Raw genomic sequence first — 16,719 nt, forward strand, 5'->3', positions numbered from 1 at the left:
CTTCAATGCATGAGAGCCAACTGACCGGTCGGCGTGGAAGGAACACGTTATTCCAACCAGTTCCCTTCCCCTCCATCAGGCGCCCCGGCTGTCATGGGGGAGGCAGAAAAGCGACCAGGACTACTACTGTACATGTTTTATGGTATATAAAAATATGCTATTTTAAAGATGTATTAAATTTAAATAATTGTCTGATATTCTAGGCCTTACACTGGTATAAGTCAACTATTTGAAGCCGACTAACAGCTTGTAGATCGGTGATTTTCGAATACATATCGTATACAAATTGGGTTTCAAGGATGACATCACCCATTTTCAACCCATCTTCATGTAGCTGTTACTCACTAATACTGGTACCATTTTTGTTTATTCACTCTGTCTCTCATTGGAGGGCTGTGCACAGTTCTGGACATGAGCATGATGGGGAACCACTGGTTTAGAGCACCTTCAAGTAAAACGTCCATGCTACCTTCTAAATAAATAAACAAGCACAGTGACTCACCAGGCAGCAGCAGCAGGAAAAATCACAACTATTCCAATGTCTCACAATTTATTATTTATCAAACAAGAACCGATACAAAAATAATCACAACTCCTCAAGTATTTTCTTTCAGGTCAAATGGTCACTCAGTCACAACAGTTCTGAGTCCAAGCCATATTTTGTCACGATGAACTCGCAGCCTTTAGGGAGCGCATCATGCGACGTTCTCTTCTACGACCTCCAGAGTAGTTCACCCAAAAAATGACTTATTTTCAATCAATTACACACTCCATGAGGCCTTGAATTCATGGAGATCGTTTTGTTTTTGTCGCATTCCTAAGCCAATACTTTGATGACCAGCGAAAAGATGCTCCAAAGTCTCCTACCGGAGAAAATTAAAAAAATCTCTATGAATTCAAGGCTTCATTTTTGGGTGAACTACTCCTTTAAAGCCAAGTCCAAACCAATGATTTGCGACGCGACAGGTCGATTCCTGTCGGCTCATTGAGTCGCCAAGACATTCAACGTGTCGAATTGCAAGCAATACGTTTCAGTTTTCCAAAACCCCTTTTCTGGATCAGGGCCCACTTGAAAATATTGTTTAAATTGCAGCCCACCCATCTGACCACAGCAGCAGCCCAAGTGGTCAGACGGGTGGGAACGTGTGCATTTTCAGATTTTCAGGCATGTTTATTTTAACGATCAAATCAAATCAATCTCAATCAATACATAAGATAATAACAACATAGTATACTTTAAGTCAGTGGTTCTCAACCAGTGGTCCGGGGACCACTAGTGATCCTTGAGGGGGTTCCAGGTGGTCCCCAGCAAAATGATGGAGAGTTGGTAACCAAATGGACCCTTATTATTAGGTAGATCTTTAACTCTTAAAATGAAACCAAATGGACCCTTACGGGTCCATTTGGTTTCATTTTACGCTCTCAAGAGTTAAATTATTGTTAAACATCTGCATTACTTAATTATATTTATCTCTCCTATGGTACCAACAATCAGTACAGCATGGAATTGTGGACAAAATCGTATCCAACGACAACAACATATTCTTAAAGTGTTGGGTCTGAGAGGCTAAATCTCATCAAATAGTGGTTCCGTGGCTCAAATGCCGAAAAAATAATGGACCTTTATATGAAAAAGGGTTGAAAACTCACCTCCTTCAGCGAAAAAGATCCTACCAGTACGGACGCCAGTACGAACCAAGCCGCCGAAACCAGGCCTTAAATGGCAGTAACAACTTGATAAACTCCAGCTAGCCAACGGCCAGTTAGCTGTCCCGACAAGTCAACACTTAACGCATACGGAGGCTTAATGCTACGTGCTGCTTCTTTTTCATATTAATGTTATATCGTTGCTGTCGGGCAGAAACCTCTTATCTCCATATTTTTACTTTTTGAGTTTTTTTCTTGAATTAACCCCCCTACTTCGATCATCCTACAGTGTCACACAAAAGCATCAAAAAGTAGCAGATCTACAAGCTCGAGCTTGTCGATCTGCTACTTTTGCTATATTTGAATGTGAATCCTGAAACTTTACCGTTTTAGACAAATGAGGTTTCCACCCGACAGAGACAATATTATCAATACAATCTTAAGTGCTTTTGCCAATTATTTGTGGAACCACTTGCAATACCCTCACGGCCCACCAGTGGGACCCGGCCCATACGGGGGAATTCATCCATTGGTGCAGACTTGGCTTAAAAATGTCACAAAGTTCACAACATCTCATACGGCTTTGGGACTTTGTTTCTTGATGTCATTTATTTGGGGGGTACTTTTCCAAAGCAGCTTATAAATAATGAGCCTGGTGCGGAGATGGTTCAGTAACTTGGGGCACATGAATGCTGTTCCCAGTTCTCTCATACTGGAGGCGTGTGTGTGTGTGTGTGTGTGTGTGTGTGTGTGTGTGTGTGTGTGTGTGTGTGTGTGTGTGTGTGTGTGTGTGTGTGTGTGTGTGTGTGTGTGTGTGTGTGTGTGTGTGTGTGTGTGGACTGGGCTGCTACCAGTTCTCCTCTTCCATCAGAAAATCAACTTCTTCTTCATCTGACCTAAAAAACAAGGAGGAGACATTAACAGGTTAAGGTCTCATCTGTACACACCGGGGGAACTGGATGTTTGTGTTATGAGTGCATGCACAACTGAGCGTGATTATAACGAGGCGATGGAGCGACATTGTGTTTTTCGAAAAAACGGGATCCATTCTTTCAGCGCAAATAAAATCAACCCGTATGAATGGAAGCATTACCAAAGATAAAAGTTTGATGGGAAATAATCGCCGTTTCGTATTGGTTGTGTAATGCTCCTGGTTGTGTAATGACGTTTACAATGGTGGTTGAAATCAACTGCAGTCACTTGCTAGCCTGGGATCCAGACTGCTCCGCGGATTTCTTTTTCTCACTCGCTATACAGTCTGGAAAGCCTCCTATGAGTGAAAACGTTGGACAACACTGTCCAACGTTTGTTTTACATTGGACAACACTGGTCCCGCCACCCCTAAAGACCAAGAAGAAGCCGTCTTATTGGTCTTTGGGGGGGGGCGCCACGGGACCAGTGTTGTCCAATGTAAAACTCGAGTCACTTCCTGACTTGCCTACGTAATTGAAATACCAGTCAAATAGGAGGCTGGCCAGACTGATAAGTGAAGTGAGAAAAAAAATCTGCCGAACGTAGTGAATCAGGATGGATCCCAGGCTAGTCACTTGCTATCATCTGCCAGATTTGTTGCCAGAATGTTCGTCGGCTAACTTTTGTCACTGATGAAAACAAAACAAAAAAATAACCTATGATGACAAAAACTACAGTATGACAAATGGAATTGGAAATGGAATTTTAATCAAAAGACTATGACTAAAACTAAATACAAATGTGCTGTCTAAATTAACACTGCTGCCAGGGCAGAGTCTCTCTTCTCATATTATAGCGTTGAGCCCACATGGTTCCAAACCACAGAGCTTTGAACCTCCCAGGAACAGACGTTTCCACCCTGCCAGTGACCTGTGTGTGAGTGTGCGTGTGCGTGTGTGTGTGTGATTTCTCCATATTCGATGTTTTCCAACAGCAGTTAAACGTGCTGCCAACACCCTGTTAATTACTGCCTTCAACCACACTGTATCCCAGACCCAGACATTACCCTGACACCCTGAATAACATATATAGCTGGTGGGTACAGTATGAAGGTACATACCTTGAATAACATAAGCCACTTTCAGACATGCACTGTATTATGGACGTTTTCCAGAGTTCAAACGGAGGGGCTGTATGTATGAACGCAACATTCCGGCTCAGTAGGATCGGACATGCAATGGATTTTATGCGGGCAGGATCCTTGACTTAAGTCTGGGTAATAGTGTTCATATGAGAAAGTGGCTATATAGAGCTGCGATATGAAGGTATATACTGTACCTTGAATAACATACTGTATAGGGCTGGGCGGTATGAACCTATATACTGTACCTTGAATAACAAGGTATACAGCTATACCTCGCGGCAGTAGAAATGTGTCCACTGGGACACAGAGTTTTCTATGTTTCTAATGCGGTAGCTCTGCATTTAGTATGTCAGGCTATATCGTCACTGTCGGGTGGAAAGGTTGTTATGTAGAAAACTGGAACTTTTCAGGAAAAACAGAACCTGAGTTCGAATGGTTCCAAAGTAGTTATTGTTTAGTCACAAGCTCTTCTTGATACTTTTCATTGGTTAAATATTTTTACTCAGACAGAATTTCACTTTCAAAATCCTTCACATATAAAGGACATATAGCCAATCTACAACGTGTGGCATCACAACGCATTGTGAGCTTGCAGATCGGCACGATTCTCTTGTACGATGAAGATGGGCAGAAAATCATTTTCTAATGTACTTTTAGCCTAGAACTGCAGTACCTAGTCTTGCGTAGCCAGACGATCAGAGATCTCCGCCTACCAAAACTTCAGGTGGCATCTGAATTCAAGGGTAGTTATTTCACTGATGTCTGACGAAGAGAAAAGCCTACAAGGGCTTGTAGATCGGCTATATTCGCTGAATGTTCGCCACGGAATAGGTATGATAGCTTTCAAGTGTTTACATTTACACACACACTGTATATACATACTTGAATCTATAGCATCTATCTTCCTCTTGAAGCCGACAGTGGGCCCCCTGTCTTTCTCTCGGAGGGCCTCTGTGGCTTGGTTGGGTTTTGGCAGTAGGGGCCCGGCTGTGGGACCAGGACGATTACTGAAGTAAGCCATCTTCAGAGCCTACACACACACACACACAAATTATAGTGTGTGTTTATGTTACAGTTCATGTGGGAAACCAGTACGTGGGAAAAGTGGAACGAGGAGCAATCGTTTTTACGCCGCGGGAGACCGGGCCGCGTCTCTTAGAGGCTAAGCCCCTTGAGGGAAACGAAACATCCCCCGGGGTAAAATGCGTACTCGAGGCCATGGCGGCGATTAGCGGCAATTAGCGTGCCCGGTCAGCCCATCGGCTTCCTGTTTGCCTTCGTTGACGTTTTTATTTATTTTTTGGTGGGCCAACCACATCGACTCGTGCCATAAAACGGCCGATCCCCGTTCCACTTTTCCCACAGGTACTGTAACATTAACATACAATGACGTACAACACCAATTAATGGGAATAATCAGGTTATTTATTAAAGTGTCTACATGCACAGGCAAGTTTATTTATATAGCACATTTCAACAGCAAGGCATTGGCCATTCAATGTGCTTTACATAAAACCTCAAGCAAAAGAAACGTTATAAAAGGACATTTGAATTCAGTAAAAAAAAATTGGGGGGGTTAAATGGAAGCCGTGAGGTTTCCAGTTTGATCCCGGGCTCCCCCAGAGTTATAGTTTAAAACGTCGTTGGCAGGCAATGTGTTTAAGACAAACAATAATAAACAATGTGCAAAAAACAAGATTTGTACAGTAAACAGTTGGGGGGGGGGGGGTCATTGAAGTAGTACCTGTGTGGCTGTGAATCTGGTGTTGGGGTTGAAGGTAAACAGACCCTGGAGCAGCTCCAGTAGGTCATCTGTAGCTGCACTGAAGATCATTTCCAGAGGAGTCCCTGGAAACGACTTGAAGGACACGTAGTCTGGTAGATTGCTCATACCCTGTGCACACACACGGAGAAGAAGGTCAAATCCGCACACTGGTTCAATGCTCCCAAAACGTATTTTATTTAATGGCGCAACGTTTCGACCTTATAGGTCTTCATCAGACAAAATATAAAATGACACACACACACACACACACACACACACACACTTGAACTAAAGCAAAACAAAATCTCGCAATGTGTGTGTCACGCTGCAATGCATTGTGAGCTTGTAGATCAGCTATCTTTGTTGTGCAACTAAGCATCTTTAGAGAAAAAGACAAGAGTTAGCCAAGAGAAACTCATGGACAGAAATCAGACATGGCGACTGAGAACTTTAATCCACGGGCGTCCATTTGAATGGATTTGGTGGCAGGGGAAAGTGCCACAGACTTTATTGTCACCTTGGGTTAATTCATGTGAAGGTACGTACCGGCCAGGTCTCCTCTGTCGGTGTTCCCAAGGCTTCAAAGACCTTTGACAACTGATCCAGATCAGAGTCTCCAGCTAGGAATGGTAGCTAGACACATCACAAACACATACACAGACGCACGTTACATTGTGTTAAATGATTCAACCAAATGGACCCTTACAGGTCTGTAACTGTCACAAGCAAAGTGAGTTCTACTGTACACGTGAAGCGGCACGAATGTGACGCAAAGTTCCGCCAATCGGTGAAGCCGACGGGTCGGGTTGAACAATCAGGGAAGCCGGTGCCCCCCCCCCCCCCCAACACATGGAGATTGGGTGCGTTCTACACAGACCTGGGGACAGTTTTTCGGTTCTCCGAGACAATTGGCCAGACCGAATTGTCACTCGGCATCGCCCTGGGTCATCTGGGGCACTCAAGGCAAGTTTGAGGTCAATCGGTGGGCCAGAGTCCGAGTTATGCCCGGGATAGACAGACACGCCTACTACCCCTAGATTTCGTGAATTAATAGATTGATGACAATTAATCGTCATGATCGTGACAGCACCATATTTTCAAGTTTGTTTTTGCCTTCAGTCTTTCCTCTTTAAGACATGACTTGGATTATGGAAAAGATTAAACGTTCGCAGCATAAAAGACATTCTAATGGATTCCCATGAGGAAGAAATACTAAGTGGTGAGGAACGTCTCCATCCCATAATAAACCACTTATCTGACATCACACACAAACACTGTTTGATGATGGCAATATGTTCCCAGTGCTTTTTATTCAATGAAATATCTTCCATTGCGTGTTTTATGTGGCATCCAACTGATTCTTTGGGAGTGGGTGACATAAAAATAATATTTGGGGAGTTAGGCTCACGATAAGGAAAAGATTCAGGTTTGGGTTAGGGTTTGGATTACACATTTAGAGGTTAGGTTTAGGGGTTAGGGTTGGAATTATGCCTGATTTACACTTAGTTGCGCACCGGTGTCATGCAATGAAATTGGCAGATCTTCAAGCTCAACATGTTGATCAGCTATTTTCGGTGCAAACACCGGCGTTCAGGATTAGGGTTAAAAATGCTAAAACCAAGGTAAAAATTGCATATTGTGTGTGTGTGTGTGTGTGTGTGTGTGTGTGTGTGTGTGTGTGTGTGTGTGTGTGTGTGTGTGTGTGTGTGTGTGTGTGTGTGTGTGTGTGTGTGTGTGTGTGTGTGTGTGTGTGTGTGTGTGTGTGTGTGTGTGTGTACCCGAAGCAGCAACTCTGCCAAGATGCACCCCACTGCCCACATGTCCACCCCCACTCCATACATCCTGGCACCGAACAGCAGCTCAGGAGATCGATACCACCTAGACAGACAGACAGACAGAGACACACATTACTATACTTGTGAGGACATCAACATTTTAGGACAGCAATATTTCGGTGCATGACACTGGCATGAAACTACGTATGAATCATGTTTAACCCATTAAGACCTGAGATATGATTCTACAAATGTCTTCTAAATCCTGACAGTTTCCTGAAACACTTTATGTTGCTATAATATCAGTGGTTCTCAAACATGTATACATATAAAGATTTTTTTAAATAGCAGATCTACAAGCTCATAGCACGGCAATCGGTGCAGCGCTATGAGCTTGTAGATCTGCTTTAATAGCCAAAGTATAAAATAATGGCTAAAGTGGTTCAAATCTAAAATGACACAGATGCGTTCCCGGTCTTAATGGGTTAACTCTAAATGCCTGATCCTAACCTGAATCTTTCTCTAATAATGTAAACCTAACTCCCCAAATCCTTTTCTTGTGAGGACCAGGAAAATGGTCCTCATGTCGTCTATACTACTATATACTTGTGGGGATATTTGGTCCTCACAAGTATAGAAGACTGCTACAACACTGACCCCTAGTGGGCCATGGCATAATTATAGCTGGAAAATATATAAACTGCTTAAAAATATACATTGTAACCTTTGAACCTTTCATGAGTCTATGAAATGTAAGCGCAGTGTGAAGGGGGGGGGGGGTTATAAACATACTATCTGTCTATTAACCCATTAAGACCTGGAACTGTGTCATTTTTAGATTTGAGCTAAAAAGCAGTATTTTACACTTTGGGCTATTCAAAAATAGCAGATATACAAGCTCATAGCGCGGCACCGAGTGCCGCGCTATGAGCTTGTAGATCTGCTATTTTTGAAAAATCGTGAAAATGTGTGCAAATCTTTGAATACATATTTTTTAAAGCGAACATTTTCAACTCAAATCTTTGCTTCTGGGGGTCCCTGGAACAAAATATTTTAATGGGGGTCCGCGGCCAAATACATCTAATTTTGGGGGTCCTTGACATGAAAAAGATTGAGCACCACTGATACAGAAACATGCGTTTTTCAGAATGCTGTTGAGATTTAGGAGACATGTAGAATCGGCTTCAGGTCTCAATGGGTTAAGGGCTTGATATACTACATCAGGGGGAAAAAAAGTGGGGGAAAATTCGAAAATAGCCGATCTACAAGCTCACAACGTGTCGCAGTGCGACACATGGTGTGCAACACGTTGTGAGCTTGTAGATCGGCTATTTTCAGTGCACGACACCGGCACGCTACCAAGTATAAATCCGTCTTTTAATGTCTTTAATGTTAAATATTAATACAATAAAAATAGAAATGTATATGTTTTTGTGGGGAGGAGCTTGAGGATTGTTAGAAATACATTAGTGGTCCAGAGCAAAGGTGCATATCGTTGCTGTCGGGTGGAATCCTTCTATCTCCATATTTATATATATTTCAATATGTTTTTTTAATAAATGAATGTCCTACTTGGTCGTACAAGAGTGTTGCACAAAAGTAGCAAAAATAGCCAACCTATTTTAGCAATTTTAGAATGTGAACCAATGAAAAGTATTAACACGGGCTTGTGACTACATAATGACTACATTGGATCAATTGGAACACAGCCCCCCCCCCCCCCCCCCCCCCATTTCCTGAAATGTAACGCTTTTGGACATACAAGGTATCCCTCCCGACAGCGACGGTATTCAGCACAGTGTAAACGCCACTGTTGATACGATGGAACAGTGGTTCTCAAACGTTTTCATGTCAAGGACCCCCCAAATAGATAATGTATTTGGCCGCGGACACCAATCTCAAAACATTTTGTTCCAGGGACCCCCAGAAGCTAAGATTTGAGTAAAAGAAAATTGCTTTAAAAATATATATTCAAAGATTTGCACAAATCCTCGAGATTCTTCAAAAATAGCAGATCTACAAGCTCATAGTGCGGCACTCGGTGCCGCGCTATGAGCTTGTAGATCTGCTATTTTTGAATAGCCAAAGTATAAAATATGGTTAAAGTGGTTAACATGATTGTGATGCTATATTTAACTAATTTTGCTGGGTACCCCCTGGTACCCCCCACAAGGACCGCTGGGGGTCCCTGGACCCCACTTTGAGAACCAATGCGATGGAAGACAGCTCCCACCTGGTGACCACTTGATGTGTGTACACTCTGTTCGGGCTGCCAAACGCTTTGGCCAGGCCAAAATCTGCCAACTTCAACACTCCGCTCCCGTCCAGCAGAAGGTTATTGGGTTTCAGATCCTAAAAAATAAAATAAAAAACACACATTCACAATCACTCTCAGACAGTACAACAAATTCACAGTACTCTGACAAGCGTTGCCAGATTTTGCGGGAGAAACAAGCAACCGGGTCTATGAAAACAAGCCCAAACTAAGCGACAAGGGCAGGTAAGTCAAAGTTTATTGTCTAATGTTGGTTTAGAGCAGTGGTTCTTCAAACATTTTCATGTGAAGGACCCTCAAATTAATGTATGTACTGTATATTTCCACGTCCTTCAATGCTTTAAATCTCGGACTACAAGGTCGGGACACAAACTTGTTTTGCCTCACAGATAAAAATCGAAGAGCTGATCTGGTTATCTTTTCTATTGACGTTGCACTTTGTTCACTTGTTAATGTTAATGTGATATGGAACAGCACTTTGGTCAACATCAGTGGTTCTCAAACATTTTTCATGACAAGGACCCCAAAAATTATAACGTACTTGGCCTCGGACCCCCATCTCAAGATATTTTGTGCCAAGGACCCGGAGAAGCAAAGATTTGTGATAAAAATGTTTGGTTAAAAAAAATTATTCAAAATGTTTCAAGATTTGTCAAAAATAGCAGATCTACAAGCTTGTGAGCTTGAAGATCTGATATTTTTGAATAGCCAAAGATGTAAAATATGGTTAAAATGATTTTAATGTGGGGCGCCCGCTGGCCTAGCGGTCCAGGCGCATACCACTTATGCTGGTAATCCAGCTTGACAGCGTGTGGCGGGCTGGACTCCCGATCCTGACGACCTTGGCTGTGTGTCTCCCCCCCCCCCCCCCCATCTCTCTCCGCATTTCCTGTCAGCCCACTATCCTATCAATAAAGGCAGAAAAAGCCCCAAAAATATCTTAAAAAAAAAAAAAACCTGGGGGGTCCCCGGACCCCACTTTGAGAACCATGGTCTACACTAGCCTGGTAAACCCTCCCTCCAGAAATCTCATTTACATTTGATTTCAGGAGTGAAATCAAATGGAAATGAGATTTCCAGAGGGAGGGTTTACCAAGCTAGGTCTACACCATTAGTTCTTAAAGCTGCTCTCCGTCTCTCACCCGGTGCAGGATCCAGTGGTGGTGCATGTATTCCAGCCCCTGTAGAGTCATCAGGGTGTAGGCTTTGATGTTGGCTGGAGTCAGCACCAAGCTACTGTCTTTAATTATCACCTGAGAGAGAGACACAGACAGAGAGAGAGCGAGAGAGATTTTTATTCATTCATTTAATTGTTAAATTTGCTTTATCTATTTTCTTGACTTTTTATGCCATGCCGTTTGGGTTACAAATAAAATGTATTATTATTAATGAATACAGATTTATGGAAAACGATTCTGATGATTAGAAATAATTGTGATTATCTCAAATGATTGTGATCAGTATGACGATTTGTCATACAGAATAATTGCGATTAACAATTTAATTATGTTTTTAGCATTGAACATCAGAACATAGGAATACAAATTATAGTCATGTTTGCCTTTTAGGCTTCTTAAAAATAGCGAAAATAACCGATCTACAACGCGCCAATGCGGCGCGTTGTTCAGGGTATTTAAATCCAACATCTCTATCTGAACCCCTTGCAGGTTTACAACTCCCTCCCTACGTCACACTCCGAAAAACACAACCCCGTCCAACATCTGTCCCCAATCAAGTCACAACAACAGAAACAGAAACGTGAGAGCATAGCCTAAAAATAAAACGCTGTTGTCGGGCAGAAACCTCTTATCTCCACATTCTAACTTTTTCAGTTTTTTTCATAAATGAACGCCCAACCTCACCATACTATATCGTCCCACAAAAGCATCAAAAGTAGCAGATCTACAAGCTCAAAACGCGGCGCGAAGCAACGCGTTTCGAGCTTGTAGATCTGCTACTTTTGCCGTTTTTTTGTTTGAATCCTGAAAAGTAACTGTTTTGGACATATGAGGTTTCCACCCGACAAGAGTAGAAAGCTAAAAAGCCATGCTGGGTGAAACGGATCTGGATCAAGTTTCACATTCATGTGCACTGTGCTGCCAGATTAACAGCCATTATGGTTCAGCATTAGAGCTGGGAGCAGAGAAATATAGATTTATTTTTTTCCCCCCCAGGGACGATATCAGGGTCATCTGGGGATCACATGTTGCACCAATCTGCCACCAAACTCACCACCAACACTGTCCAGGGGTCTGGCATGGGAATAGCCTGACCACTAAACCTAAATTGCACACATATGGGGAGCTACAGCAGTGTTTTAACAAATGGCCATTGCTACGATCAGCGCAATATGAGGCTAGATTTGAGGCCTGCGTACTGCCCTCAAAAGTTAAATGTTATCAAATAGAAACTTGAATCAAATCAGAGGAAGAAGAGTGTACTTCCGGGTGCCTCATGCGCTGGGTGAGCAACTTCATTACAATTTAGCCATTTAGCAGACGCTCTTAATCCAGAGCGATTTACAGTAAACAAGGTAAACACGAGGTAATACATCAAATGCATAGCAACCAAGAACCTATCATCAGTCTAAATAAGTATAATATAACAAGACCAGGAGACCTGGTTCAGCCAGACCCCTAGTGGTTGAAATCTGAATGGCTGGGTAGGAAAAGAGGGACAGACCGACCGACAGACCGTGACGTCACACCACAGCTATGGTCAGCCTTATATAGACGATGTTGAAGGACGTTATATGACACACGAGAGCTGTAGAGGGACCGAGACAGATATATCGAGAGAGGACAGAGACGCAGCAGAGACGCAGTCAGAGATAGAGGGACAGACAGAGACAGGCAGATGTTTCGCTGGACAGTGACCAAAAAGACCAGGAGACCTGGTTCTGCCAGACCCCTAGTGGTTGAAATCTGAATGGCTGGGTAGGAAAAGAGGGACAGACCGACCGACCGACCGACAAAGCCTCCTGTAGGCCGACCCCCTGGGTCTGGCAAAAAACAAATAATCTCTACATTGAAACTATAGGATGCCAGCCAGGTCAACAAATGAACCTGGTATCTGTCTAAATAACATGCTCTCTAAATTACATTTTACCCTTTGCATAAGCCTGCAAGTTTGTCAAGGCTAGGGCAAGTGCTACGGGCTAAGGTGGAGTCTGAAGAGGTGAGTCTTCAGACTCCTGAAATGAATGGGGCCGTCCGTTCTCTAGTTCTTATACTCAATCTTAATGTCCTCACCTCAAGATCCGTCTCCATGAAGTCAAACACAAGACTGATGTTGGATTTGTGACCAAAAGCGTCCAGCAGCTGTAAACAACACAGTGGAATTAGAAGCTGCTTCACTGGTTACACATAGAATATATAGATTATGGCATTAAAATGAAAAGACACAAAAGTTTTCTTCTGCCGCGGTGAATGGGTTGAATACCACTTGGATAATGGATAAAACTGGTTTAAACTGGAACTCACACCAATGATGTTTGGATGATGCAACTCCTGCAGAAGTTTGATTTCTCGAAGGGCCGTCCTGTTGATGCCTGATAAATAAGTGCAGAGTGTTTACATGGTTCGCAAGTATACATGGTATATTTTAAAGGTTTATTAAAGGTTTATTTCACAATTTTTTAGCTGAACGAGACAACGTATAACAATGACTATTCACATCATAGGTCAATCTCTCCACTGTTATCTCCTCACCTACAGTAGCCTATAGACATGTATATAAATCTGCACTAAATCTATTAACAATGTATTCTGTTATGGGGGTCCCTGGCACAATATCTTTTCAAATAGGGGTCCCTGACATGAACATGTTTGAGAACCACTGATGTACAGGATGGCATAGCCCTTGTATGACTGTGATATTACATACATTTCTTGTATTCCATATACACAGCCATATAGATCACACCCATGTAATTTACATGGGTGGTGTAAAGTAACTAAGTACATGTGGTGTAAAGTAACTAAGTACATTTACTCAAGTACTGTACTTAAGTACAATTTTGAGGTACTTTTACTTTACTTGAGTATTTCCAATTGTCTATACTTTTACTTAAACTCCACTACATCTCAGAGGCAAATATTGTACTTTTACTCCACTACAATTATTTGAAAACTTTAGTTACTAGTCACTTTGCAGATATAAATGAATTATAAAACACACATTAACCACTTTAGCCATACTTTATACCTAGGCTATTTGAAAATAGCCTAGGTATCTACAAGCTTGTGACGCGATGCGACGCTTTGTCACTGTGAGCTTGTAGATCTGCTATTTTCAAACATTTAACTACTTTTACTTTTGGTACATTTTGATACCAATACTTTGTACTTTTAGTCAAGTCAATTTTGAATTCCGGACTTTTACTTGTAACAGAGTACTTCTACATTGCAGTATTGATACTTTTACTTGAGTAAAACATTTGAGTACTTTTTCCACCACTGGTCATTTATAGTTGCTGTGTGCGTACTGCGTACTCACTCAATAATTAATTGCTGCGACTTGGGGGTCAGATATTGTCCTTTAGTTTCATATCCATTCAAATGAGGTGCGTTGTGACAGGTGCGTTGTGATTGGTGAAGGGCAATTGATCAGTGGTGGCAACTTTGATGATGGAGAGGGCCACAATATTTCCACTCTCACTCCAGAAGGGCCACATTGCATATACTGTACAGAAACCTCTTATCTCTGTATTTTAACTTTTTTTGTAATTGAGGCACTACTTTGTCATTCTGTGTCATACAAAAGTAGCCAAAAATAGCCGTCCTACAAGCCCAAAACACGTCACACTGCGACGCGTTTGAGCTTGTAGATCTGCTATTTTTTAATTGGAATCCTGAATTAGTTTTTTGCTATTTTTGAATAGGAATCCTGAAAAGTAAAATTTTTATTTCATTTCAAATGCATTTAGTTATACTTATGTTAACTTTACGAACTTAAATACCAATACATTGGACATAAAAAAGACAATACAATTTTAATACTAGTTATTAAACTACTAATATACATGGGTCATGTTTGCATGTTTGGAATTGTAACAACTGAAATCAATAATATATCAGTATTCCAATATTAACCTGTGGGCCGCATAAGTGAAGGGATGCCAGTTGCCCATGTATGGCGTAGTGTTTGTCTCATTGCAATAATGTACTGTGGTTCTCACACAAACACCAACTTAATAACTCACCATCTTTAGCTTCAGTTCTATGGCCAACCTTTATCTGTTAGAGGAGAGAGAGAGGGGGGGGGGGGCAGAGAGAGAGAACATGAATGACACTTCAGTTTGAAACCCCTGCACTGACTTGAATATTAATCGATCAGAGAATAAAAGCATTTTAAAAGCACGGTACCTTTTTGATGGCGACTATGGTGTCAGTGTTTTTATCTCTGGCTTTGTATACTGTAGCAAACTGCAGATGAAAGACAACAACAAACGGTTGAATTTAGACACGTTAATATCAACACTGCTGAGAGGCACTTTACTGTACAGCACAGAACAACATCATAGACACATTAAAACCATATCAGATCAAACAAAAACAATATTCCACACAAACAGCTAATAACACACAGAAATAATATTGACTATAGTTAGAGTGTCTGTTGACTCTGTTCAGTAACAAGGGTTTCCCAGTCTCTCCAGCTCGTAAACAGAAAATACATTTTCAGGTAGGGATGCCAATTTGATCCAATCAGGAGAGAGAACTCATAGAGGATATAGATTAAACAAAGTGAAATTGGAAGTGATGACACAAAGAAATGAGCAGACACAATTGGAATTTTAACAAAAACATAATAACTAATACTTTAACTTTTAAAAAGTCTGTGAATCACTCATCTATAAAGCCATCATAAATGATCTCAGAACAGACATTCAGGTACACTGCATGTTACCATTATAACTCGTCCTACTGTTATAAAAGTGTTACATTTATGTACATCTACCCTTCAACTTATTGTTTATGCCCAAAATGACTGGCTATCCACAGGTGTACACAGCAATTTGTAGCAATTGTAGAAATATAGAATGCAGTGGGGGAAAAATTACTCAGATATTTTAAGTAAAAGTAGCAATACCACAGTATATAAATACTCTGTTAAAAGGCCTGTGTTCAAAATGTTACTTGAGTAAAAGTACCAAAGTATTGGCATCAAAATATACTTAAAGTACCAAAAGTAAAAGTACTAAAATGTTTGAAAATAGCAATCTACAACCTCACGATGCGTTGTGAGCTTGTAGATCGGCTATTTTCAAATAGCCTATGTATAAAATAGGACTGAAGTGGTTAATGTATGTTTTATAATATAATAATTTATATCTGCAAAGTAGGCTAACTAGTAACCAAAGCTGTCAAATATTTTTTGTGGAGTAAAAGTACAATATTTGCCTCTGAGATGTATAGTGGAGTAGAAGTAAAAGTACTGAAAATTGAAATACTCCAAAAGTACAAAATATAACTCAAAATTGTACTTAAGTACAGTGCTTGAGTAAATGTACTTAGTTACTTTACACCACTGAGAAAAATGTAAAGAATGTTTAAATCAGATTCCTTCTGAACATTTTCCAAATTATTTTCTTATTCATATTTTTGGGGGGAAAAAAGAACAGCCAACATAACACTCTTCCTGTATCCCGTTATGAACCAAACATGGGACAATTTAGCTTCATTCAGTCTCAGGCATACAACAGTATTTGTTTACATTAACAACCGTCAAAAGGACAAAATGTCCTTCGAAACGGGTTCAAATACTGAATTTATATTTTTAATATATTTAATATATTTCTATGTATATCTTTTTTATATGATACATTCATATTTTATTACCTGTCCCTCTCCGAGAAAGTCTAACTTCTCGTATCTCTTAGCTCTAGCCTTCACATCCAGCGCCATGCTGCTTTCTAACTGTCAACTCAGTGCAAACAAACGGCTTTGTTGTTAAAGGTCCAACACCGTATCGCTTCCGGGGTTCCGGGAAAATAGCCCAGATCTACAAGCTCACAATGCTTGGCGTCCGCGAAGCGTTGTGAGCTTGTAGATCCGGGCTATTTTTGGCACGCGACACCGTAGTGCGACGAAGTATACATCGGACTTTAACAGACTAGTATTTCCGGGTAAAGTTTTTAGCCTGGTCCAATATTGGTCGGCTAGCGCCATCTGGCGGTTCATCATATTCATGCAGTTGT

The 16,719-nt window shown here is 41.3% G+C and overlaps 1 protein-coding gene across 2 annotated transcripts; it reads right to left on the reverse strand.

Annotated features, from left to right (window-relative positions):
• Nucleotides 1-533: 533 nt before the first annotated feature.
• Nucleotides 534-16,498, reverse strand: cdk7 (cyclin-dependent kinase 7). Of its 2 annotated transcripts, XM_080434099.1 has the most exons (13): nucleotides 16,361-16,498; nucleotides 14,885-14,944; nucleotides 14,722-14,755; nucleotides 13,001-13,068; nucleotides 12,770-12,838; nucleotides 10,661-10,771; nucleotides 9,477-9,595; nucleotides 7,247-7,346; nucleotides 6,015-6,101; nucleotides 5,448-5,597; nucleotides 4,586-4,733; nucleotides 2,474-2,543; nucleotides 534-2,365 (listed from the first exon to the last, which is right to left on the reverse strand). In XM_080434099.1, the coding sequence occupies exons 1-12, from the start codon at nucleotides 16,424-16,426 to the stop codon at nucleotides 2,515-2,517; spliced, it is 1,041 nt and encodes a 346-aa protein (XP_080290225.1). In that variant the 5' UTR covers nucleotides 16,427-16,498; the 3' UTR covers nucleotides 534-2,365; nucleotides 2,474-2,514. The 2 variants fall into 2 exon arrangements, with proteins under 2 accessions (XP_080290225.1, XP_080290224.1); XM_080434098.1 differs by having other exon boundaries at nucleotides 534-2,543.
• Nucleotides 16,499-16,719: the final 221 nt, after the last annotated feature.

Source organism: Gymnoscopelus braueri (assembly GCF_963280865.1).
Source record: "Gymnoscopelus braueri genome assembly, chromosome: 7".
NCBI classification, from domain to species: Eukaryota; Metazoa; Chordata; class Actinopteri; order Myctophiformes; family Myctophidae; genus Gymnoscopelus; species Gymnoscopelus braueri.

Excerpts from the sequence above, each read along its gene's own strand:
- cdk7 (XM_080434099.1), bottom strand. The coding sequence starts at position 16,426 with ATGGCGCTGGATGTGAAGGCTAGAGCTAAGAGATACGAGAAGTTAGAC. Across the intron at positions 14,945-16,360 it reads ACTTTCTCGGAGAGGGACAG|TTTGCTACAGTATACAAAGC; the intron begins GTAATAAAATAT and ends TTTCATCTGCAG. Across the intron at positions 13,069-14,721 it reads TAGAACTGAAGCTAAAGATG|GCATCAACAGGACGGCCCTT; the intron begins GTGAGTTATTAA and ends CTTATTTATCAG.